The following is a 27,797-nucleotide window of genomic DNA, read 5'->3' as shown; positions in this document are numbered from 1 at the left end:
GTTGCAATGGACAGTAAAGTGCATATAAAATATTTCAGTGTGCAATGGATTATTCAGTGTTTCTGGATGAACAGACAGTAGTGTAAGTAATAACAAGTTTACCGTTTTTTTTGCTTGTTGTAAATAAATAAATCAGTCAGATGTAGTGTTGAAGAGGGGTGAGGAGTCTGTGTGTGTGGTGTGGGGGGGGTGTCAGAGGGCAGAGTTCAGCAAGGAGACAGCTGTAGGGAAAAAGCTGTTTCTGAATCTTGTGGTCCTTGTCCGGAGGCTCCTGAAGCGCCTCCCGGAGGGCAGGAGGTTAAACAGTCCGTGGTCAGGGTGAGAGGAGTCCTTAAGAATGCTGCGAGCTCGACGTAGACAGCGTTTCCTCTGGATGTCCTCAATAGCAGGAAGTGGTGTCCCTGTGATGCGTTGGGCAGTTTTCACCACCCTCTGCAGTGCTTTGCGGTCAGCCACTGAGCAGTTCCCATACCAGACTGTGATGCAACTGGCCAGGATGCTCTCGATCGGACACTGGTAAAAGCTCACCAGGATGGCTGAAGACAGCTGGTTCTTCTTCAGTGTCCTGAGGAAGAAGAGCGGTGAGCCTTCTTGACCAGGCTGGAGGTGTTTGTGGTCCAGGACAGGTCCTCCGAGATGGTGGTTCCCAGGAACTTGAAGCTGTAGACACATTTAACAAAAACCTTGAATAAATATTTTAAAATATATTGAAAGAACTGCTAAGCATTTTTAAGTAACAGATCCTTGAAATGCTGAGAAATAGCTGATTCCAGTCGGGTGTTGATGTGCTTTCCATTACATGGACATACACGTTTAAAAAAAAAAAGAAAAAAAGTTTGAATTGGTTTTGTCAAGTGTTGATGCAAAGAAACATAGAGGAACACATAAAGAAAAATAGGAGACTGTAAAGTCTTCCTGTTTGTTGTTGGTGCCCGTACTGCGTTTGAGCTCCGTCACTATATTCTTTTTATCGACTATTTTTATCTTAAAATCAATTTTATACACCATCGTTTCCGTTTATATAACGGTTGAATATATCCTCTATTGTATTATACAACAAATATAATATGCAGGCAAATATATATGCCTTCGAGATCTCCATCCAGAACCTCTTCGCTCCCCTCCGCGAGACAGGACGCAACGCTGTGATCATCGGAGACTCCATCGTCCGACACGTCCGTGCTACGTTAGCCGAAGGTAAAGTGCACACTCATTGTTTGCCTGGTGCTCGTGTTCTCGATGTTTCTGCGCAGATACCCGCGATCCTGAAGGCCGACGAGAGCCCCAGAGCGGTCGTGCTTCACGCCGGGGTTAAAGACACCACGCTGCGGCAGACGGAGACGCTGAAGAGGGACTACAGGAGTCTGATCGAGATGGCTCGTAGCACGACGCCCGCGGCGACGATCATCGTGTCAGGACCACTGCCCACGTATCGACGAGGACACGAAAAGTTCAGTAGACTTTTTGCTTTAAATGAATGGTTGTTGTCATGGTGTAAAGAACAGAAACTGCTATTTGTTAATAACTGGAATCTTTTCTGGGAGCGTCCTAGGCTGTTTCGCGCTGATGGCCTGCACCCCAGCAGAGGCGGAGCGGAGCTGCTCTCTGACAACATCTCCAGGACACTTCGCTCCATGTGACTAGTAAGACAATTCTCAAATAACTATTATGATGACTTTTGTTCCACCCGCTTAAATAAAAAAAGTACTTGCGCTGTACAATCTATTAAGACTGTGTCTGTTCCCCGAATGGTGAGGTCAAAATATAAACTTAATGTAGGATCTAGAAAATATCTTATCATGATTAAACCAGAAAAATTTAAAGTAAATGAACAAAAGCAATCTTTAAAGTTTGGACTCATAAATATTAGATCACTCACACCCAAAGCAGTTATTGTAAATGAAATGATCACAGATAATAGTTTTGATGTACTCTGCTTGACTGAAACCTGGCTAAAACCAAATGATTATTTTGGTCTAAATGAGTCGACTCCACCAAACTACTGTTATAAGCATGAGCCCCGTCAGACTGGTCGTGGTGCAGGTGTTGCAACAATATATAGTGATATTCTCAATGTTACCCAGAAAACAGGATACAGGTTTAACTCTTTTGAAATACTTCTGCTTAATGTTACACTGTCAGACATGCAAAAGAAATCTAATGTATCTCTTGCTCAGGCTACTGTGTATAGACCACCAGGGCCGTATACAGAATTCTTAAAAGAATTGACCTTCTAGTTACAGTTGATAAGGCGCTAATCATGGGAGATTTTAAGATTCACGTTGATAATACAAATGATGCATTAGGACTTGCATTTACTGACCTAATAAACTCTTTTGGAGTCAAGCAAAATGTCACCAGGGCCCACTTATCGTTTTAATCATACACTAGATTTAATTATGTCGCATGGAATCTTACTGCTATAGATATTGTACCTCAATGTGATGATGTTACATACCATTTCCTTGTATCGTGCATGATGCATATCACTGATATTAACTATATGTCTCAGCGTTACCATCTGGGCAGAACTGTTGTTCCAGCCACAAAAGACAGATTCGCAAATAACCTGCCTGATCTATCTCAACTGCTATTTGTACCCAAAAATACACATGAATTAGACGAAATGACTGACAACATGGGCACTATTTTCTCTAATACATTAGAAGCTGTTGCCCCCATCAAATTGAAAAAGGTTAGAGAAAAACGTACTGTGCCATGGTATAACAGTAATACTCACTCACTCAAGAAAGTAACTCGTAGTCTTGAACGCAAATGGAGAGAAACTAACTTGGAAGTTTTTAGAATTGCATGGAAAAACAGTATGTCCAGCTATAGACAGGCTCTAAAAACTGCTAGGGCAGAGCATATACACAAACTCAAAGAAAATAACCAAAACAATCCAAGGTTTTTATTTAGCACATATTAACAAATTACCAGACGCCACCTGATTCAAATATTCCATCAACGTTTAATAGTAATGACTTTATGAATTTCTAAACTGATAAAATAGATAACATTAGAAATACAATAGCGAATGTAGATTCTACAGCGTCTAACACTTCAGTTTCATCCATCGCACCCAAACATAAACTGCAGTGCTTTACAAATATAGGACAAGAAGAGCTAAATAAACGTATCACTGTATCTAAACCAACAACATTTTTATTAGATCCTGTACACACTAAATTACTGAAAGAGTTGTTACCTGTAGCCGAAGAACCGCTTCTCAATATCATTAACTCATCATCTTTAGGTCACGTCCCAAAACCATTCAAGCTGGCGGTTATTAAGCCTCTTATTAAGAAACCACAACTAGATCCTAGTTAACTGGCAAATTATAGGCCTATTTCAAATCTTCTCGCTCTTCTCGCTCCTCTCGCTCTTCTCTTTCAAATCTTCTCGCTCCTCTCGTTACTTTATCTTAATGCAATAAATGTTAAATGCTTCAGTTTATTCCAAACGCGCCGTCTACTTTTTTCTGGACAATGAGCGATGCCCATTCGCGAATGATTCATTCTTTTGAGTCAATTCTGTTCAAAGGCTTGATCAAACCAATTGGCAAACGAGTGAATTGGTTCATGAATCAGTTTGAATGAGTCATTCAATTCCCTGCCGCGCGCACTGAGCGTCTGAAGCGGTTCACTCAGAGTTGTAACGTTTAAAATCAGCAGCGTTGAAAACGTGGCTATGGAACTGCACTGAATTGAAAGCAAATCTGCAAAGGCTATTATTTGCTTGCGATGGAGATCCTTATTAGATGAACGCGTGTGCTGTCTACTGTTTAACAGGTAATAACTTGGGCTACATTCGATTACAGTACACGATACGACTGTGACATTAGTTTGTTGTACGTGTGTGGCTTATAACAGAGGGGAGTCAAGTTGAATGCAGCTTCCAAAAGACAAAAAATAGCCGATTAAGTATGGCGTGCCGTCCGGTCCAAAAATAAGGCTACTGATTTGTCGCGGGAATTCACCGTACAGTTGCCAGTAGCCACAGAGTTTGACACTGACAGGGCGGCGGTGCATCAGTATTACACACTCACCTCACGCAGCGAACCGACTCACTTTCCTCAGCGAACGACTCACTTTCCTCAAGCAGCGAACGACTCATTTTCCTCAGCGAACGGATCACTTTCCTCAAGCAGCGAACGACTCATTTTCCTCAGCGAACGGATCACTTTCCTCACGCAGCGAACGACCCACGCAGCTAACCGACTCACTTTCCTCAGTGAACGACTCACGCAGCTAACGACTCACTTTCCTCAGCTAATGACTCACTTTCCTCATGCAGCCGGAGACCCACTTTCCTCACGCAGCAGACAAATGACTCTCTCTTCATGTAGGGACCGAATATTATAATTAAAGTGACTTCTATATTACATCCCAAAGAATATTTAGATATAATATTTAAATATTCAAAAATGTGTAGGCTACATTTCAGTAAAATGAAATAATTGCCTATTGCAAATTTGTGAATGCATGGTTAACTTTTTTTCACTAGGCTATACTGATATATTTTTAAAAATCTATATTTTGTAAAAAATAATAAAAAATAAACCTAATCTAAATATCTGTATTTTCATACAATTTCATAAATAAGTAGGCTAATAAATATATAATGTTTAAAAAAAATATATATTTTTTTTTTTTTGGGATCAATTTTTTATTTCTTTTTCAAAGAAAGGGTCATATACAATTGTATACAATTTCTTCTCCAAAATATACCATACAAAAATGACCCTCTAAACCCCTCCAATCACCCACCCCACCCAGCCCCCCAGAGGTCCCCAAGTCCAGGCCACCTTAACAATAAAAAAAAAAATGCAATCAAAAACAAATTGCCTACAAAATTTAAAGAAGAGAAAATAAATAAATAAATAAAATAAATAAATAAAATAAAATGCAATATAAATAATAGATACTCCAAAATTAAAAAAACTTTTTTACAAATAAAATATGAAATAAATAAATAAATACATACAAAATATAGAGGCAATCTACAATATGATAACCTTAGGCTAAACAAAGTACTACATAAATCATGTTAAACATTCAAAATATACCCCACGTTAATTTCTACTAAACTTTAATCCTTTGCAACTACTTTCCATGCCTCAATGGTTGAGGCTCTAGCCTTATTTATTCTGGCTGTTGAGAGTTCTAACATTACTATTTCATGAAACTGAAGTAGCCAGTGTCGCACGGATAAAGTATGAGGAGGGAGCCATCTTTGTGCAATTATCTTTTTGGCCGATGTTAGTCCTGCCAACCAGATCTTTCTTTGTAGTTCAGTGAAACCTAAACTGGAATCATCATTTAAAAGAAGCACTACTGGTTGCACTGGTATATCTTTTCCTATCATTTCAGACAATATTGAAGAGATCCTTTCCCAGAACTCATAAACTTTCTCACATTCCCACACCATATGCATAAATGTTCCCACTTGTTGGTAGGTACAGAAGTTGCAATGGGGACTTAGGGATAGTTTAACGAGAAAACGTTTCTTTGGTGTCCAGTACAATCTATGACAGAATTTGTAATGAATTAATTGGTGGTTTGGATTTTTTGATGCACCGAATATATTCCCCCATACAGTCTCCCAATCAATCTGGTCAACAGACAACTCCCTTACTCAAATTGTATGCAATGGCAGTTGTTTTACCTTAACTTCAAGGCGGCGAGAATAGATAGCTGACACTACATTTTGTTGAGAAAATTTAAAGAACCAACTGTGAACAGGATGTGTTTCGAGAGCTAAGCCCCAAGGGACTCTGTATGCTCTGAGTGCCGAACGCAATTGCAAGAATAAAAAGAAGGATGATGCAGGTACGTTAAATGATACAGCTATATTTTGAAAACTAAGCATACCATTATCATCCCATATGTCAGCAAGAGTCCTTATTCCTTGCTTCGACCACTGTTCTGATGTGAATGGTTCAGAACCACATTTAATATTCCTATTGCACCACAAAGGAGTCCGCAGATGCCATTTGTTATCATAGCTTAATAATTTCTCCACTGTTTTAAAAGTGTTAATTGTGTTCGTTATGATGGGGCCAAATGATTGTTTGCAGTACTTTAAAGAGAGTCCAGAAAAAAGTACATCTTCAAGTCTAATTGGTTTGACAATTGCTTCTTCTATTTCTCTACAGGGTGTGGGAATCATAGTGTTAAACCATGTCTTGACTGCACGTAGTTGGAAGGCTTTATGATATAACTCAAAATTAGGCAAAGAGAGACCTCCCTCCATTTTAGTACGTTGTAATGTAGCCAATTTTAACTTTGGTTGTTTGCCATTCCAAAGAAAAGTGCGAATTAAAGAGTCCAGTTTTTTCCACCATTTTGATGAAGGTGGCAATGGAATCATGGCACTAAGAAAGTTAACCCTAGGTAAAATATTCATCTTCACAGTTGAGACTGTGGATTGCAGTGATGCAGGAAGTGTTCTCCATCTGTCAATATCTGTTTTAAGCTTTTGAAAAACTTTGTCGTAATTTATATGTACAATTTCTTTTAAATCAGACTGAATAAGAATCCCTAGGTAAGTTATCTGATTTGTAATTGGGATATCTGTTTTTATCTGCATACTCTGAACTTTTTTGTTTAATGGTAAAAGAGATGATTTGGACCAATTGATCCTATATCCAGAAAATTTCCCAAAACAGTTAAATATTTCCAGTATGTTTTGGATTGTGCCGAAATCTGAAAAATACAATAAAATGTCATCTGCATAGAGAGATATGGCATGCTGGGTACCCTTAATTCAGATGGAACAAATTTGGTCTTGTCTTATTTTTTGAGCTAAAGGCTCCAGGGATAATGCAAATAACATTGGTGAGAGGGGGCATCCTTGCCTTGTTCCTCTTAAGATATCAAATGGTTGGGAGTGTAGGCCATTTGTTGCTATGCTTGCTGATGGATTGTTATAAATTATTTGTACCATATTAATACATTTCTTGTCAAAACCAAATTTACCTAGCACCTCCCATAAGTAATCCCAATTTAATCTATCAAAAGCTTTATCCGCATCTAAGGATAAAACTGCATAAGGGGACTTTTTATCTTTACTTTCATTAATTATATGTAGCAACCGACGTATATTATCTGCAGCTGAACGATGTGGAATAAAGCCAGATTGATCACTATGAACTAATTTACCAATATATTTTTCAAGGCGTATAGCTAATACCCTAGCATATATTTTTAAATCTGAGTTTATTAAAGAGATTGGTCTAAAATTAAAACATTTAGTATGATCTTTGCCTTTTTTTGGAATTAAAGAGATTAGAGCTGTATTCATTTGTTTTTCAAAATGGCCATTTTGGATTGCCATGTTTATTGCTGCATGCATAATTGGTCCTAATATATCCCAAAAATGTAAAATTATTTCTGGAGGGATCCCATCTGGCCCAGGTGATTTCCCCTTTTTTGCCGTTTTCAACGCTGCATACAGCTCCACAAGTGTTATAGGTTGGCTCATTTGCTGAACTTCACTTTGCGTTAATTGTGGTAGATCAAGGTCTTGTAGAAATTTATAACATTCAACCATATCTGCACTGTCCTTAGGTTGATACAGATCTTTAAAATGTTCTACAAAAGTTTTATTTATCTCTCTAGGATTGGTTACTAAAGCTTTTGTAGGCGAATCAATGGTATCAATTATAGCTCAAGCTTCACTTTGTCTGAGTTGTAAGGCCAATAACTTGCTGGGTCTTGGCCCATTAAAATAATAGTTTTGTCTAACTCTATGCATAATAAATTCAGCCTTTCTTCGAAGCAAATCGTTTAACTTGGACCTGGAACTCTTTAATGCACTTTCAACTGATTTTGAGAATTTCTTCTTCAACTCTGTTTCTTTGGAGAGGCAGATTTGTTCTAATTCTTCAATTTGTGCTTTTCTTACTTTATTTAAATGAGATGAAAAGGAGATAACAAAATCTCTGATAAAACCTTTTGTAGCCATCCATACCATCATGTGATTATCCACACTATTAAGATTTATATTCAAAAATTATTTTAACTTGTTTCGAAAATCCATTAAAAACCCAGAGTCTTGTAGAAGAGTTGTATTAAATTGCCATCTTGGAGATCTATCATGTGAGCAATAACTAAATTTTGTCAAAAGTGGATTGTGGTCAGATATTACTGCAGGTAGGATTGTAACGCCCTCAAAACACATCCTAAATTCACGAGAACATAGAATATAATCTATTCTAGAATATGTCTGATGCCTCGCAGAAAAAAAAGTATAATCTCTAATCGATGGATTCTGAACACGCCATACATCTATGAGGTTAAAGGTTTCCAGAAAAGACTTAAAATTTGATGATGTTATCTCTTGTGATTTAGTAAATATAGTGGTGGATTTATCAAGCATCAAATCTGCAAGTACATTCATTTCTCCTCCAATAATGAGTGCATAATCACTTAAAATCAGCAACTGATTTGTTAACCACTGAAAAAAATTTACATCAAAAACTGCTGGTGCATAGACAGAGACAAAAGCTATTTTCTTTCCTTGAATATTTGTGCAGAAATAGCTCAACCTACCAGATTTATCGTTACTACATTTTTTAATCACAAGGGGCAAACTCCGTTTAATGAGTATAAAAGATCCTTTTGTTTTTGTGCCATCACTGCATGAGGCGACAACTTTATAATATTTATTTTGCATACGAGGAACGTCAGTTGATTTTAAATGAGATTCTTGTACTAAAGCCACATCTACACAGTGTCTACGCAAACTATCCAGAAACTTTGTTCTCTTTATGGCACTATTTAATCCTCTAATGTTGACGGATAAAACGGAGATATTAACCATTATCAAATAGACTGTAAACTTGATCTATATTGAAGGTCAAATAATGAACTGTTTTAAACATGACTTCTTTGATTGCACATTTCGTTACCAACATAAATAAATAAATATATGGCTGGACGAAACTCCCCCCTCCCACCCTCCCCCGACCGCTGGTAACTCGTTTGTGTATCGGATCCGTGACGATATCATACGTTCCACTGATCTGAGACTCAACCGCTCCCTCCCATGTGTAAACAAACAAACTCTTATGTTAAACACTTCAAAAACTCTTATGTCCATCTGGAACCAAAAAAGTAACCTTGACGTTAAAACCTGAACGCCACATTTAGAAACAATACTAATAACCTTAAAGACGTAAAAATATTTGAAACTTGTCAGGTTCATCCATAGTAACACAGAATGTCCTAACAAAACACAGTTCCATGAACAGCCCTACCAGTAATGATGGCAGGTTAATTATCGTTTAAATTCTTGTCCATCTCGTATGGATTGACATCGGCGAAAGTCAGCTGCCGCCTTGCCCGCGAATCATCCGTGATCTGCAGTCGAAATTCCTCTGCTTCAGAGGAAAATCAGTTTCATTTAATAAGGCAAAATTTTCAATAAAACGTTTTTAAAAAAAATTATGATTTTGTAATTTGTAATCATTATGTAAAATTAACTAAGAAAAGTTAAGAAAAAAAAAAGACTATCCCCCCTAAAACAATTGTAAAATTCGACCACTGTATAAATAAATTTGAATATATAATATTAATATACATATAAATATAACTTAAATTACAGTAAAGATTAAAAGCTTAATAATTATTTTTTAAGTAACGTTTCCTGGGGTCCACAGTTTATAAAAACGTACTGGGGTTTTAGCTGTTTGCTTTACACCTCGATCTAACCTGTGCCTTTTTATTTTTTTTATTGCTTAGCTCTCACTATATATTATAATAGTTTATATCATATTTTTTTAAACATTATATATTTATTAGCCTACTTATTTATGAAATTGTATGAAAATACAGATGTTTACATTATAGTTCAGGTTTATTTTTAATTATTTTTTACAAAATATAGATTTTTTAAAAATATCTCAGTATAGCCTAGTGACTACAGAAAAAAAAAGTTAACCATGCATTCACAAATTTGCAATAGGTAATTATTTCATTTTATTGAAATGTACATTTTTGAATATTTAAATATTATATCTAAATATTCTTTGGGATGTAATATAGAAGTCACTTTAATTATAATATTCGGTCCCTACATGAAGAGAGAGTCATTTGTCTGCTGGGTGAGGAAAGTGAGTCGCCGGCTGCGGAAAGTGAGTCGCCGGCTGCGTGAGGAAAGTGAGTCGCCGGCTGCGGAAAGTGAGTCGCCGGCTGCGTGAGGAAAGTGAGTTGTTCGCTGAGGAAAGTGAGTCGGTTAGCTGCGTGAGGAAAGTGAGTCGGTTAGCTGCGTGAGGAAAGTGAGTCATTAGCTGAGGAAAGTGAGTCGTTCGCTGCGTGTGTCGTTCACTGAGGAAAGTGAGTCGGTTAGCTGCGTGAGTCGTTCACTGAGGAAAGTGAGTCGGTTAGCTGCGTGAGTCGTTCGCTGCGTGAGGAAAGTGATCCGTTCGCTGAGGAAAATGAGTCGTTCGCTGCTTGAGGAAAGTGAGTCTTTCGCTGAGGAAAGTGAGTCGGTTCGCTGCGTGAGGTGAGTGTGTAATACTGATGCACCGCCGCCCTGTCAGTGGTAAACTCAGTGGCTACTGGCAACTGTACGGTGAATTCCCGCGACAATTTTTGGACCGGACGGCACGCCATAATTAAGATTTTATTATTTTTAATACAATCACACCGGTGCCAGTACGTTCAGCAAGTCATATCATCAGCTGCCAAATTCAGATCTGTGATCGCTTGCTGGCGCTGAGCCAGAGACAGACGCGTTTTTACAGCGCTGCGCATTATAACCAATCACACACGGTTCTGTTGAGCTTTTGAATTTAATGGCCAATCAGAGGCGTTCAGATGAGTCATCGCTGAAATGCCGGTGCTTCCTTCACTCGCTCAGTCAGAATACCCCTTTCTGGCGAATTCTCTCGTCAGAAACAACAAAGTGCAGATGTGTGTACGAATCTATAATTAAGATATTGATTTCACAGTGTTAACAGTTTCAGTGATTTTAATGGGAGTTTCTGAGAGTGATTGAAATCTAGACTGTCAGTGAAAATGATCTTAATGTAAATGTTATTTGCTCTCTTTCTGAACAATGAAAGATTAGTAGCAATATTTATATCACATTAACTTTCAATGTTAAATTCACATTTAATATAAAGTCAGTCGTATTAAAAATATGTTATGGCATGACACCTATATCTGTTACTTAAGTAAACAGACAGGGTTTTATAATAAATGACATAAATTGGAGTAAAGGCTGATGAAATATATACATTTATACACATACATACATTACATACATTTTATCTATATATCTAAATAAACATAGGCTCAGTATATATGACCCAAAGTAACTAGTAACTAACTACTTGAGTAGATTTTTTATCCGATACTCTTTTACTCTTACTCAAGTAACTATTCAAGACTAGTACTTTTACTTTTACTTGAGTAAATATTTCTAGAATTACTTTTACTTGAGTAAAGTTTTTGGGTACTCTACCCACCTCTGCTAGGTGGTTGTCCTGCTTCTTCAATAAACAAGCTACAGGTAGTCCAAAATGCAGCGGCTAGAGTCCTTACCTGGTCAAGAAAATATGATCATATTACCCCAATTTTACAGTCTCTGCACTGGCTACCTATTAAGTTCCGTATCAGTTACAAATTATCATTACTTACCTATAAGGCCCTAAATGGTTTAGCTCCTGCGTACCTAACTAGCCTTATACCATGCTACAATCCATCACGCTCCCTAAGGTCTTCTTTACAAAATGCTTAAACGCACTGTGCCAAAAATGAAGACCTAATGTTCCAAAGCTTAAATATAGCACAAAGACTCTTCTGCAGCAACAATAAGCAGAACAAAAACCTTTAATAAATATTTTAAAATATATTGAAAGAACTGCTAAGCATTTTTAAGTAACAGGTCACTGAAATGTTGAGAAATAGCTGATTCCAGTCGGGTGTTGAAGTGCTTTCCATTACATGGACATACACGTTTAAAAAAAAAAAAAAAAAAAAAAACTGTTTGAATTGGTTTTGTCAAGTGTTGATGCAAAGCAACATAGAGGAACACATAAAGAAAAATAGGGCGAAGAAGAGAAGTTAAAGGAGAAGAGGGATTGCTGAATCAGGACAAGGGAAAGGAGAGGTATGAAAAAAGTTTTTCAAGCAATACTTCATTCAATTAATCATTTGTTTTTCAATTTAATTTACCATTATTTGTTTTATTTTTCAAGTAATTTTTTTTGTTCAAAACATTGATAAATATAAATATTTTCCATTAAGACGATTATGATTAGCTCACCTCACCTCTTATCTGACAAGTCTTCGGGTTTGAGTCATTCCTTCATCACGTGACAGCCCCATAAACTAATAAACCTATGCTGTCTGAGCTGCAAATATAATTGATTAGTTCATTTTTCGAGTTATGGGGGAGGGGACCAGATCGCGTCGACGATGCATGCATTACAAGTTTCTCTGTAAAGGCTTTGGCCATTACTCCTATAAAAAAAGCGTAACAAGACTGATTATCTAGTTTGTTTAAGTGCTTATCAGTATAAATGCTTAAATTCTTTAAGTGAAATTCAACTTAAAAACTTTAAAAGAGAAAACGAATTGGAATCAGTAGACCAGACACTGCTAACATTACAACGCTAAAACGAGTGGCATAAATACAAAGCAAAAGAAAGGTCCTCAGAAAATTTCAGACCACTCGTATGGTATCTAACATGATGAGAGGTTCTTCAAAAGAACTTGACTTTGGTGGATCGTGTACACCTCTCCCCAGAACTCAGTGAAATATCCTTAAATCAAAGAAATCTAAAGTTGATCTCTAGTTACATGAGCTACAAGAGAACATCATCACTGTTCTCAACAAGAGAGTTGACTCCCTTGAAGAATTGATTAAAACAAATTCAAACACCACTGAAGAGTTGAAATCACCCCTCCTTTTTGTCAACGCAGAAATTGTGGATTTGCAGAAATCTAAAGTCGAACTAACAGATAGGGCTGTAGTACTCGAGTCCGGTCTTGGACTCGAGTCCGGACTTGAGACATTTTTCTGTCGTCTCGGACTTGTCTCGGACTCGTTGCATTTGCACTCGTACTTGTCTCGGACTTGGCCTTTGGACTAGCCAAGTCTTCTAGTTGGTCTCGACCGAGTCCAGCAAAAAAATAAAATAAAAAATGTCTCCTTCAAAACAAAACCACATTTGCATGATGTCGCAACTGAAAACGTGTGGAAAACGCTAGGCGCGCCGCTCTCCTTATTTCCAAAGCACTCTGTAGCTGCACTTGCGCTCCAGTGACGTCTGCTGTTGCTAGGCAACCATGACCCGCTCTCCGTGAAGACGCAGAAGTTTCAGCAAAGAATAAATGGATTTCCAGCACTAAAAATCCCTTGCAGTAGCTCTGCTAATAGATTCATTTAAAAAATGGCTATCCTTGTACAGCTATGATAATCTGTTTCTCCATCTTAGCTTTCAGTATTGTTCCGGCAACACAGTCTCACTCCCTACTTGTCAAATGTCTGACGCATGGTCAAGGGATATGGCGTCACTTTTTTGACGCACTGGGTATACCTTTGGCGTCATTTTTCAACATGCAGGTTAGTCCGATAGACATTCTATAGAACTCAGCAGCGTTTAAATTTGATGTCTTGGGTCAGCACTCTATTAAACAGAGATTTGTAAAATAAAATTCCACAACTTTTTAAAAACGTTTTTAGGCCTGGGAATTGTTGTTTTTAAATTGTTGTTTTTAAAATGGGGGGTATAAAACTATATTGAGTGGTAAGTGTATTACTCTTTATATTGTGTTATTAAAAGTACTGTCAAATCACAGTAAAATAAAAAATAAAATAAAATGCAGCCTGTATGTAATTTAGTGAGATAATTAAATTATATTAAATTCTGTTTCAGTTTGTTGTTTTAAAGAACAAACTAATAATGTTTTCATGTGAAACTTCAGCCACAGTTTGGAGAAATTTGCTCTGCCACTGATTTACCAAACCAATGAGAGGGGGGAAACTTATATGTCACCAGTTTCTAGGTAGATTATAGTTAGTGAAGGCTGGAAGTCTTTTCTGTTTTCTTGTTCTAAAAAACGTCCAGTTCTTTTTAAGTGATTTAATTTAATTTAAATGAAACACCTACCATTAAACATCTTTTTTTATTATTAAAATAAAATATAGCAAAATGTTATCCCTCATGTGAATTAGGGATATATTAAATTAAATTAAATTGGTATAACTCATAGCACCAAATACCATTCATCTCAAAATTACAAAATAGCTACAGTTTATTATTTTATATAAGTTTATTATTAATAAGGCTGCTCATAGTTTTAGTCTGATCTTAACTGTTTTTGTGACATTTCAGTGTGGATTATGGATTGTAATCTTGTCACATTATAATGTAGACTTTGCAAATAAGCTGTATTAGAGGAGTTAACATAACAGCAAACTCACAGCCAGTAATAGCAGCATCAGAAGGCATTTACCTAAGCATTTATTAAAGGCAACAAGATAAACAAACTAAGGGCTGCAAAGTGGAAAAATGTTCATGAAAAACTAAAATACTTCATTACCATAACAGGACCTCAAAATATCAAACCAAAAGTGCAATTGCGTTTGCATAAAATATAATCTATTAAACCACCAGCAGCAGCCAATTGCATATAAATAAATAAATAAAAAACTTCAACTAGCCAATAAAAGTAAAACATTTTTTTTTATGTCATTGGTTTCTAGGTAAATTGAAGGTAGTTGTTTCATAGGAAAAATAATCAAGAACTGAATTGAAAAAATAGACCAAAATATAGATTTATTCAAGCCTGGAAACAATTCATTGCCTTTATAGAGATTGACAAACAGCACTTGAGTGTGGAAAAACATTAATAAAAAAATGCTGTCTGATCTTGACCCGTTCTCATCGCCAATATTGCTTATTGGCAGGATGTCATAAACTTTATTTCTTGTATCTGTGACTTTCAAGAAAATATGAACATTATTTTGAGGGTAAGCATGTTGAGACCAAGCCCATGGATAGCCCCAATCTACATAGCAGTCAAGCACACAGACATACCTTAAGGTAGTAGTTATTCGTTATTTCCTCTTTTCTTAGACAACAGCAGAAAGGTTGAAAGTAGGTCTACCCCAATTATTTGAAAATATTTTTCATTTTGATCTGGCATGTCTTCATTATATACTGCCTGGCCTGAAAAAAAGTTGCACACACATTTAAAAAAATATAAATAATTAGGGTGAACTTTGAGTGCTTATTTGGAAGACAAATGTGAGTTACTGTGAGGTTAAATGAAAAGTTGAACAATAATCGTTTGTAAAGAAATATTTATTCAGGGCTAAAATGTACAGGTTCAAGAATTTCCACATATGATAATGCATCAAAGTAACATCAAAGTAGTATTAGTATGATAATTTAAAGGAAGAATCACAACTGAAATTAAATGCACAATAAAAAAAAAGAAAAGAAAACAGCCAGTAGGAGTGGTGCTAAAGTTCTATGAATATTTTTTTTTTACACATCATAGGCATTTATCTATGCAAAAGAAACTTGAATCATTCAACATTTTATACAACTAGAGCTTGAGCATGTTTTTTGTCATGTATATTTACTTAAAAATAAATGAATTGTCAAAATCTGTGTTGCGAATGCAGCCTGACTCAGCAATAACTGCTATAGAAACATGGATTGAAAACCTTTATAACATCACTTTGCTTGATCAGCTCTAGAGAGTTCAAGCTAAATCATTTCTACACATATTCTCTAAAAAAAACATGTATTAGTTTATTGCTGACATTACATAGAGATGCTCAAATACAAGTCATGTATGTTTGATGCTGTTTGTTTTTCATTTTCATTATTGCTTCAGTTATTAAAGTGAAACACAAGCTAAAATTTCAGTATAAGAAGGCTGTATGTGAAAGTTGTGTTAGAGATTCCATCAGTGATCCAAACAGGTCCTGTTCCAGTCAGCATCAGGTAACATCAGACTTACTGGAGTCAGTTTGGTACCAGGATCCTCCCTGAGAAAGTAAAGACAACAATTTTTCACAAGTGAGATGAATGTACAGCCATGATGTATATGGATAAGTAGCCTGTGGCTATTTGCACTAAGTGAAAATAGCAATGGATTCTATTTACACTGTTAAATTAGAAGGATTTTCTTCTATTTATACTACTTATTGCAAATCGTGGCAATTATCTGAACCTCATTATTATAGTACATTATAAAACATTATTTGTTTTTTGAGTTATGAGTGTAAATTATAATTTTAATTCAAATTATTAAATGGATGCCACCTTATTGGGACAATAAAGCCCTCCCTACACCTACACTAACACTACCAATACATTATTTTAATTTTTTTTATTATTTCCTTAATTTTTATTGAAAAATACCTTTCTGATGTGATAAAAGATTTTAAAAGGGAGAAAATAAGTTTTGTAAAAAGCGTATTTGAAAGAGTCGATCGCGTCAAAAAGAAAACGGTACGCGCTTTACCATCTACACCACTAGAGCTGACGACTGTTGACCATCTTTTATAGTGTTGAATATCCCTATCACACGTTTGTGGGTGGAGCTAGTGTAAATAGCCTCTGTCAACAAGGAAGTCTATTTGCACTGAGTGTAAACAGACACTCCAGGATAAGTATCAGCCGGATTTGCTCTCATCTGAACTGACCTGCTGATTTCTTCTTGTAGTAAATGAGTCCAGCAGCTGCGATGATGATTCCCAGCACCAGACCAGACGCCCCGATGGCGATTTTATTCCTCTCAGCTTCAGGGACAGAGGGGTCTGTGGGGTACAGATATCATACTCTGTTAGGGATTCATTGAAAATGTACATTCTCAATATTTACAATATTTGTTTAGCTGTGAAAGTGTTATCAAAATAATTTCCAGATTTTCTATTTGATCCCATAACCATGCCAAAGTCCTTCACAAAGGTAAGTCTGTAGGGTAAATGTCTCATCTTACCCCAGTCTGTGATCATGGGTTTACTGAAGCTGGCGTGCTCCACCATACAGGAGATCTTCTCTCCAGATTTGGGGGTGTACTCCAGCTCAGAGTGGATTTGGTAGAACCAGTTCCCATTAGCCATCTCCATAGTGGAGGTCACGTCTGAGGTCATCTCTTCACCGTTTCTCAGCCAGGACACTTTGATTTTTTTAGGGTAGAACTCATATGCGCTGCACATCAATATGGCTGGACGGCTGCCACCAGCCTCCCTCGCTGACCTGAGAGTAATCTTCGGTGTAACTAAACCAGGAAAAACATCAAATTAATTCCTCTCACATGAGCTTACACTATTCTAATGCATATAATACAAATACTAATATGAAAGAAGCTATAACACTTGAATGAACTATATGAACAAATTAATAAAATGAACTTTGAATTAATATTTATAGACTAACACAGAGCATAGACATGTTTCCTTCAGCAGTGTGTGATGTTTTAAAATAAGGAGGCAAAGTCCCCCCCAAAAATGTATATAGTAAATCTATGTCCCTGTCACACTTCATTTTCAGCTTTAAATAATCATTACTTGGAATTGTATTTTGTCTCTTTTTATTTAGTATTTCTACACTATATAATGTTATATTTATTAAGATCAAGTATCCATGATCAAGTTAGTGTTTTATGCATTTTTACATTTATTAAACAATATATTTTATTTGTGAACTAATGTTCAGCTTTTATTTTTAATAGTCAACTTTTAAGCAGTTATCAAGCTGCACTGTACACACTAATCCAAGACACAAAGGTTTTTACCTTAAATTTCCCCAAGCTGATTGCTCAATAAAAAACCCAGTCATCATGTTTTCAGGACATTTCAAGTGTGACTGTGACGTGACATATCTAAGAGGCTGAATTGTTTAATTACTTTTTAATTAACTCCATCATCATGGTCTTCATTCAGGCCGATTCGAACGGTGGCCGAGAGCTCAATGTGTTTCAACTCAAGAAAATGCACAAATAGAAAAAACACCAGCAAATTAAGAAAACATATTCATCAGTTTGACAACACATCTGCTGCAAATACTCACAACACTGCAGCACGTGTTCTCAAACTGATGAAGATGTTTGTGCTCCAGGGGATTAAAACGTACAATATATATTTCAGACCTAGTGGAGTAATAGTAAATACTAATATAGAAAGTAACTGTAAATGTGTAAAGTTCCATAAGTTTATTAATTAGTGTCATATCCATATAATTATTATGGTTTCTATGGCTAGGACCTGCATTTCCTTAAAGGATTTAAGTTCACTACTAGTTCAGGTTAGCAGGTGCATGAAACAGCACTACGTCCCACTTCAAAACTCACAATATTTTACACTTGTGAATAATTACCTTCTTAATAGCTTAATTAGTTTCTTTGGGAAAATGATCAAAGGCAAGATTTTTACTGTCACACTGATAGTTTTTGCAGTGGGTTGCATTCTTTTGTTCCACTTCCACCTCTCTTTCGTTGTTATTCTGTCTATTTCTGGGCTAGGGCTAGTTGCATGTCTCCGCTATCTTAGATTTCCGGTCTTGCGAGTGTGTGCAAAGATATTTCCGGTTGTGCTAAACGTCAGAAATCCAAATATTACCTTCAATATGGTTACAGGATTTATATTATCACTTCAAATGCAAATAAGATATACACTGCTATTATTACTATACTATAAATTTTAACTGAGCCAGTGGATTTGAAACTGTGTGTGTTTGGGTCTGGTGAATTAATTAAATACACTAATGTTCCCTACTGTTCACAAAATGAAAGCTGAACTCATGGTGTGTATACACAGCTACATAATGTATTTGTATCTTACCATTTATGTAAATGTACAAATTACTTATTTCTCGAAAATGTTTGTATTACATTGATGTTTTTTTAATGAAATATTAACCTCGTGAGACGTGGGCTGCGATTTATCTTCAGAAGTATCAATGTCTCAATTGTGCACATACATTAGTTTGTTCATTCATTATTTTCACAAAATATTTTATTATTTTACACAACTTTGCATCATACATTTTTAACGGGCTGTTAAATGATACAACTAATAAATGACTAATTTTAATATTTCTTTTATCTGATAATTAATGCAAAAGAAATATACATGCACTGCTTATGGACAGATAATTATTTATGCTGCAGATCTTTCACAAAACATAAACATTGATAAAAACACACATGAATGCAAACATTGATCTTCTAAATGCAAACCTATCATAACCAGTGGTGGACAGTAACGGAGTAGCTTTACTTCGTTACTGTACTTAAGTACATTTTTCAAGTATCTGTACTTTACTGGAGTAGTTTTATTTTGAGTAACTTTTACTTTTACTTCACTACATTCCAAAGCATAAAATCGTACTTTTTACTTCACTACATTTCATAAAACATATCGTTACTCCCTATACTATATCACGTGCTCCGTCTGATTCATCATGAACGAACTGAGTCTTTTCAAAATAAACTTTTAAATCGGATCGCGAATCACACCAAACGATTCGTTTACGAATTAGAATGATCCGATTGCAGCTGTTCTGGAGTCGACCACTCACTGATTCAAATGAACCGTTTAGTGCGAGTCAGTAACAAACCGGGAGATCTTGTGAGCGCGCGTGCGTCTGATGTTGCTAAAAGTAAGTTATAATGTCGAAATTTAGGATTAATTATTGTAACTGAAAATCATATTTAGGTCAAAATTGACAGTTGTTTGGGAACTAAATCCGCTGTAAAGAGTGATATATTTAAGCCCACTCAAATGCTCGAGTGCAGACGATGCAGACACATCAATCAGTGTCTCTGCGTTTTAGGTAAAAACAAACAAACAAACAAACAAACAAACAAACAAAAAAAACATTAAACTAACACAGATTAAATAAAATAACTCCTGCATGTTCAAATTCCCCGCTGCCGTAATATTAACAGTTTTATTAAAATGCTAGCATGTCCTATGTGACGTCTGTTTTTATATTGTTTATCAACAGTAACGTTATATTGTTTGGATTAACTAGACGAGTATACAGACATGAATGTTTATTCATAACCGTACTGAAAATAAGTAAATATTGTTAGCTGATGCTAACTGTCCAGCTAACAAGCTTGCTGGTGTTAACTTGAGGTAATTTTTATAAAAAAATGCCCAAATATTTTTATTCAACAACTTATATATATATATATATATAGAGAGAGAGAGAGAGAGAGAGAGAGAGCAGAGATGGGACCAAGTCACACATGTGCAAGTATCAAGTAAGTCTCAAGTCTTAACCTTCAAGTCTCAAGTAAGTCCCAAGTATTTTTTTCTTGGGCAAGTCAAGTCAAGTCAAGTCACAAGCTATGTCAAGTCAAGTCCAAGTCAAGTCACCTTAATATTGTTATTTTACCTGCAGAATCTGATCTTAATAAAGTTAAAAGACAAGATATAAGTAACTGTCAGTAAATTAAAATAATTTGGATTTGCATTGTAAATACTCATGTTCAGTAAAATACATCATGGAATCAAACTAAATTGTAACTTCCTAAAATTATTTATTTTTCACTTCTGCCAACAGTGTATGAAATGTTTTACATTTTCAACATTGAGTCCATAAAACAAATAACAGCTAAACATCCAACATCCAAATTTCTCCTCTCTCTCTCTCTCTCTCTCTCTCTCTCTCTCTCACACACACACACACACACTCTCTCTCTCTCTCTCTCTCTCTCTCTCTCTCTCTCTCTCAGTATAGAATATAAATATGACTTATTTTCAGTTGTTTCATACTTTTTTGTTATGTACAGTACAGACCAAAAGTTTGGACACACCTCATTCAAAGAGTTTTCTTTATTTTCATGACTATGAAAATTGTAGATTCACACTGAAGGCATCAAAGGCTATTTGAGCAAGAAGGATAGTGATGGGGTATATATATATATATATATATATATATATATATATATATATATATATATATATATATATATATATATATATATATATATATATATGTGCACTTGTCATGATTGGGTAATTGCGGCAGCTACATTTGTTTTTCTGATTAATTGTTTTGCTCTATGAGAAAGAAAAGGTAACAAAATATTCGGGGCTTATGCCCCCTTAGCCCAGCCCTAGCGCCGCCCCTGGAATGCGTTTTTTTGACGGCCTGCTAGCGGATCATTAGGGGCCGTTCACATCACGTCTTTTGCGCGCACAAGTTCGCTATTTCCAATGTAGGCGCGCGGTATGCGCGCTCATAATGGAAGGCACCGCATCGAGTTAAAAACATCTAAACTTTTCATAATGCCGCAAGCGCACCGCGGGTCATGTGACAATAACTAACCAATCAGCTTAATCCTTTCCCGTGTCAGCGTTGAAAGCTCAGCTAAGAAGAAGGAACAGCTGTTCATAGCTGTATATGGATTGCCATTTTGAAATGAATTTAGTAGCAGAGCTACTGCGAGCGATTTTTAGTGCTGCAAATCCTTTTATACTTTGCTGAAATTTCTGCGTCTCCATTGAGAGAGAGCGTGCAACGACAGACGCCCCAGGAGCACTTCTGACTGAGCGCTTTGGAAAGAAGGAGAAAGCGGCGCGACTAGCGTTTTCCTCGCGTTTTTAGTCGCGAACTATTGAAGACAAAAGCGATGACCCTCGGTACCTCTCAGGCTGACATGTTGATGTGATGTGACATCTGATTTAAGTGGACGTGGTGTGTGTAAGGTAGAGAGGGCATGACTGATGATAGTGTCCTGATCCAGTCCGACGCTATTCTCAGCCTGCGCCCCAGCTAAGTAATCAACTTTATTTTAAAAAATAATTTATATATTTTATATTCAAACTGAAAACATGATGTGATTAACACTCAAGTCATTCAAGTCATCGTGTCTCAAGTCAAGTCAAGTCCCGAGTCTTTAACTTCCAAGTCCGAGTCAAGTCTCAAGTCCTAAAAATAGCGACTCGAGTCGACTCGAGTCCAAGTCACCAAGTCACAAGTCCCCATGTCTGAGAGAGAGAGAGAAAGAGAGAGAGAGAGAGATTACATCTAGGGACAAAAGAAAGGATGTGATGTTCAGAACTACAGTAATTATCAAAGTGAGATGCACCCCGTTTGGCCATGGGTGTTTTTACACCACAGACAAGATTTGAGAAGGAAAAAATCATTATGAAAATATAATTATATTTTCCTTAAAATGTTCTTCCTAACTTCAGGCCTTATTATCATCCCTTATGAAAGGAAAATATATTTACCAATATATTTCTTAAAATATATTGTGATATATTGTAATATATTATTTTCCCTTTTTATTTTCTAATATATCATATATTTGAATACATTTAATAATATATTGATGATACATATATAATATATTGAAAAATATACAAATGATTGCCGCTTTCATATTGCAATATATTGGAAAAAAAATAAATATATATAAGAATATATGCCTAATATATTACATGATATTTTCCAATATACTGCAATATATTTTTGTGTCATAAGGGATGTCATATATAACTGATGTTCTGTAAAACAACAAACTTTAAAATACTTTTTTCTTACTGGTGAAAATCAGATGGTCATCTCCGTTTTCTCTCAGGTACATCACAGTGTAAGCTTCACAGTGAACATTACTCTCGTCAACGTAGTCCATATACACAACAAAAATATATCTTGACTCCATATAGTGGTTATTTTGGAAAAAATCCCAGGTATTTTGAGCAGTAGGATTATAAAAAAAAATATGTGCTAATATAAAATTAAATTAAGTAACGTTAGCCTATATAAAATTGCAAACATCTATCTTTCAGTACTTTTTTACTTAAGTACATAAAAAATCGAGTACTTTTGTACTTTCACTTGAGTAAATTTGAAAAAGGAGTACTTTTACTTTTACTGGAGTAATATTTTACTATACGTATCTGTACTTTTACTCAAGTACTTGATTTGTGTACTTCGTCCACCACTGATCATAACTACATTATGTTAAATTTTAGTTACAATTATAAATTGTTATCAAATAAATTTAATAAAACATACCTGCTTTATCAGAAATCTCTGAGAGTCTCGTTTGACAGTCAGAAACCTTGTATCTTATAAATAACAGTCAGAACAAAATCAGCTCTCTGAAAATGTAAAGCATTGCATATTTGAGTGGTTTGTGTTTGAATAAAAAGATCCCTGTGGAGTGATTAACCTGACGCTGAACCGCATGATCAACAGAAGAAAGAATAAAGCAATCTCCGCGTTGTATCTTGATACATTTCCACACAGAGGTAAGCAAAAATGTAGGAATTATGTTTCTTCATGTCTTTGATATACCACTATCTGCTGTTAAATTTGAAAAACATGAATTACAGCTAGCCAATGCAAGTTTCCCTTACAGTAAATACGAGCGTCACAAAACCGGAAGTCTGCACACACTCGCGTCGCCAAAGCTCACTGGCGCCTTCTCGAAAGCTTCAGGTCTAACATTAAACTTAAAAAAATGTGAATTGCTTGCTGTACACAACACTTCACTGAAAAAAAATTGTAATATCCCTATTAAATCAGAAATCAAATACCTGGGAATTTACCTTTCCAAGGACCAAAAACAAAGCCAACTTCTGAATGTAGAAAATAAAATTAAAGAATGCAAATCAAGATTAAATAGATGGCTACAGAGGGACTTATCAATTCTAGGTCGAATTTACCTTACTAAGATGGAATGTTTATCAAGGTGTATTTACCCAGCCTATTCTAATGCCATTTCAAACAAATTGATTAAATCTATCAACCAAATCAACCTAAACTTCATTTGGAGAAACAGACCACATTATATGAAAAAAGGCAATATGGTTAAAGACACAAAGGATGGAGGACTAAAAGTTATTGATTTTGACTGCCTTAATGGAACCTTAAAAATAAATTGGTTAAAATCTTGGATCAAACACAGCAACTCATTCTGGTATTGTATTCCAAAGACCTTATTCAAGAAAATTGGAGGTTTAGAATTTCTTCTTAGAGCGGACTTTAATGTTAATAAATTACCTATAGCATTGTCAGAGTTTCACAAACAAATACTCTTGTATTGGAAAATGTTATACGTACATAACTTTTCACCCCATACATCTGTTCTCTGGAACAACAGGTATATTTTGCACCGTAACCGATCTCTGTTCTTTGAGGATTGGTATGGGAGAAACATATGGTCAATGGCCGACTTAATGGATACCAACGGACAATTTTTTAATTATGAACAATTTTGCATCAAACATAATTTCAAACCCTCAAAATCTGATTTTTTTACATTAAATAAAGCACTACCCCAAGCTTTTATCCTTCTAACAAGAAGCATTTTGACACATTATACGATACAACCACAATTGGCCCCACTATCAATTCAAGGGATCTATATTCTGGATAAAAAATGCACTAACCACTTTGTTAGAAAATGTTTTATTGATTATCTTTACCCTGAAAGCCAAAATAAAAATAACATCCTACAAAAATTTGATAAAGATTCAATCATTAAACTAAGAACAATGTATTTAACTCTCCCTATACCTCCCAAAGTGAAAGAAACACTTCAAAGTAATGAATAATATTTACCCCTCTAAAGATTTACTGAATATTCGCTTTGGTATAGAGGATAATACATGTACATTCTGTGAAAATGATGTTGAAACTACGGACCATGTGTTTTTCTCATGTAATGTGATTCAGACATTTTGGTGTGAGATATATAAATGGGTTAAGCAACAGATGTCTTCATTCCCAACCTCTTTCTCTAGTGATAACATAACGTTTGGATTGATTTTGAAAAACAAGAATGATGAGCTCTGTATTAATACAATCGTATGTCTAGCTAAATTCTTCATTCACAAATGTAGAATTGTGAAATCATCTCCCAAATTTGTTGTTTTTTTTAAATGAATTTAAACTATATGTGAAATCTTTAAAAATCTTGAAAGGTCCTAAAGCACAAAAAATATTTGATACCCTAAAACACTTCCCAACTGAGGTTGATAGATGAGTAATGACTGAATTCTCCCCTTATGTCATGTATGTATTGTAATCTCCTTTTATTTTTATTTTTTTTTTATTTTTATTTTTATAAATCTTTTTATTTTTGTTACTAAGACTATATATTTTCCTGTTTGTATTAAGAGCTGCTCCCTCAGGCTATATATTTTCTGTATCCTATTATGAAGAAACTGACTTTATGCAGCCATGTTTGTTTGTAAATCTTTATATCTTCAATAAAAAAATAAATAAATAAAAATTAAAAAAAAGCTCACTGGCGCCATCTTGTGCACCGAGCACATTCAGTCGAAATGTTCATCGCAAAATGGCGGCCGCGCTTCTGAAGCGCCACCTAGTGGCTGTGACCCCAAAACACATCAGAGTTTCGCTTCTTGTGCACTCTATGGGGAGGCGAGAGAGACGCGGACTCCTGATATAACTTTACCTGCTGGTGTCGCTGTTGGACAGGGTTTCTTTAGAAAAATATATTTTGTACGCCTATTTTTGTGCGTTGTTTTATTTTTGTACCTTGGATTATTTTCTCATCCAGTTGACCCCCTCTGAGGAAATGCCTCTGGTTTCCTTATATTTTAAGTTTGCATATATATATATATATATATATATATATATATATATATATATATATATATATATATATATATATATATATATATTAGTATTATTAATATTAATATCAAGCATATGTCATACTGAAGGCAGCCACACATTAAATGCACGCGAGATGATTACTGAACAGCACTGAGACAAGAGTCCTGTAGCACTCACCTGATTTATCACGGACAGCTGTGTCCCAGATCTGAGCATTATGTCTGCAGAATCTGTCCACTGCAGCTTTCTTCTGCTGTATGAAGGCCTGATCTTTGTTGAAGTTCTCTGCATATTTCACTCCTAGCTCAGTGTACCCCACATACTTCCCCACAGAGCTGTTGAACTGTAGATACACGACTTGATTGAAGGAAGATGAAGCAAGAAACACCATATCACTGTAATCACTGGTGCTGTAGACGCATTCATTCATCATGTACTCATAATATCCATCAGCTGAAACATAAAAACACAGTGTTAGATCTTCAGAGAGAAGAGTCCGCCTGAAACGCGTGGTCTGGTCTGGTTTCATACGGACTCCGGTTCGGTTCTACTCTGATGTGAACGCGGTCAGACAAAATCACGGAACCGAGCCGCTGTTGATGATTCTGTAAAACTGATTTAGGTTTTTATAATTCAGATGCCTGACATAACACAGTTTTACCGAATCACCAATAGCGGTTAAATTCTGTGATTTAGTACGAAGATCCAAAGCACAAAAGTGAGGAGAGTAACGGTCTCCCGCGTAGTTGTTCACTAGCAACAGGGCTAAACCGTAGATATGTACGGTATATATATCTACGGGCTAAAGCGCTGTCGCCGTAGATGGCTGATCTGATGGAGCGGGGGAGGGCGAGTAGTAGTCGAGCTATCGAGCAATCGAACCAAGCGTGAAAGCGGCCAGAGACACCACTATTAGCTAGTTATCTTTGCTCATATTGCTTTCTGGAATATCAATGTAAATATTATTAAAAACAAATGAACTGAATTAACAACATGACAATATCAACAACACGAATATCAATAATAAAAATCCAGTTATTCAGTATATTCAGAATATCAAATAATACAATATTAAATTCGCTCAGTTTCATTTTACTTGCCTGTTCCAGTAAATGCAGACAGCATCAGTATGGGCTGAAAAATCAAGAGTTTTAGAAGTGACATATTTACAGTTATGAATATGCCGAATGAAGAACTTTCTCTCAGTGTCTTGTTCTTGTGACAGACATCTAAATATTCTGCCCAATCAGCTTCTGCTCACATATATGTAAAGTGTTGCTATGTGGAAAACTGCTTTCATTTTCCTGTTTTCACTGTGAGCATGAACTTAAAATACAATTTTTTTTATTTATATTTATGTTTTTATCTGTGTACAAAAGGAACAAAAGCATATTTATTTTACCTTTATTTTTAAATTCTGATGGGTAGGCCTACAGTAGAGAGTTGCAAAAGTTTAAGATGAAGTTGAAGATGTTGGAGAGGTACTGAGTTGGCTGAACATAGGTTGTTGTTGTTTTCTCTCTCTCTCTCTCAAAGCCCAGTGTAAATGTAGCTAATGGAAATAACAAAAGACACTCTTTTTATGAGAGCAGCTGGCCAGAGATCAGTCGTCCAAACATTTCAGAAGGAAAATCAGTAAGTCACTCCAGGCATTGAACTTCTTTATTTGTGATCAAAGTGCACATTTGTTTTCATGGGACAGCCTTAGAATGGATAATAATTAAATGTAATTGTCAATACATTTTTCACTTTCAGAATTTACAGGTGGATTATCAAAGTTATTTTTGATTGAACAAAACGATGTTATTGTGAATGTTGTACTTCAGAACAACACCAAAGACATTCAACAAAAATAATACAGTACAGGGCAAATCAGTCAGGCCACATTTGATTACATTTTTAGGAGAAATGCCATCCGGATGAAGCAGGTCTGTAAAGTACACAGTAAGGGACTCTCACAGGGCGAAAGTGTTAAGAGACCAGTTTGTTAAAATATAAGCCACACAATTGCTTTATGATGCAAAAATTTGGACACCCTTGGTAATTATGATCAAAGAAGGCTGTGAAAATTAATCTGCATTGTTAATCCTTTTGATCTTTTATAAAAAAAAAAAATCACAAAAATCTATCCTTTCACTGGATAATAAATATTTAAAATGGGGGAAATATCATTATGAAATAAATGTTTTTCTCTAATACACATTGGCCA

General features: G+C 35.6%; 1 protein-coding gene across 1 annotated transcript; it reads right to left on the bottom strand.

Annotated features, from left to right (window-relative positions):
- Positions 1-15,304: 15,304 nt before the first annotated feature.
- Positions 15,305-26,752, bottom strand: LOC113070741 (H-2 class II histocompatibility antigen, E-S beta chain). The gene is made up of 5 exons (XM_026244162.1): positions 26,689-26,752; positions 25,766-26,041; positions 16,974-17,255; positions 16,678-16,791; positions 15,305-16,017 (listed from the first exon to the last, which is right to left on the bottom strand). Exons 1-5 carry the CDS (start codon positions 26,750-26,752, stop codon positions 15,995-15,997), a joined length of 759 nt encoding a protein of 252 aa, XP_026099947.1. The 3' UTR covers positions 15,305-15,994.
- Between the last annotated feature and the right edge of the window lie 1,045 nt (positions 26,753-27,797).

This window comes from Carassius auratus, unplaced genomic scaffold (assembly GCF_003368295.1).
Source record: "Carassius auratus strain Wakin unplaced genomic scaffold, ASM336829v1 scaf_tig00005214, whole genome shotgun sequence".
In the NCBI taxonomy this organism is placed as follows: Eukaryota; Metazoa; Chordata; class Actinopteri; order Cypriniformes; family Cyprinidae; genus Carassius; species Carassius auratus.
Note: the sequence above shows the minus strand (reverse complement) of the source record. Positions and strands in the feature narration are given on the sequence as shown.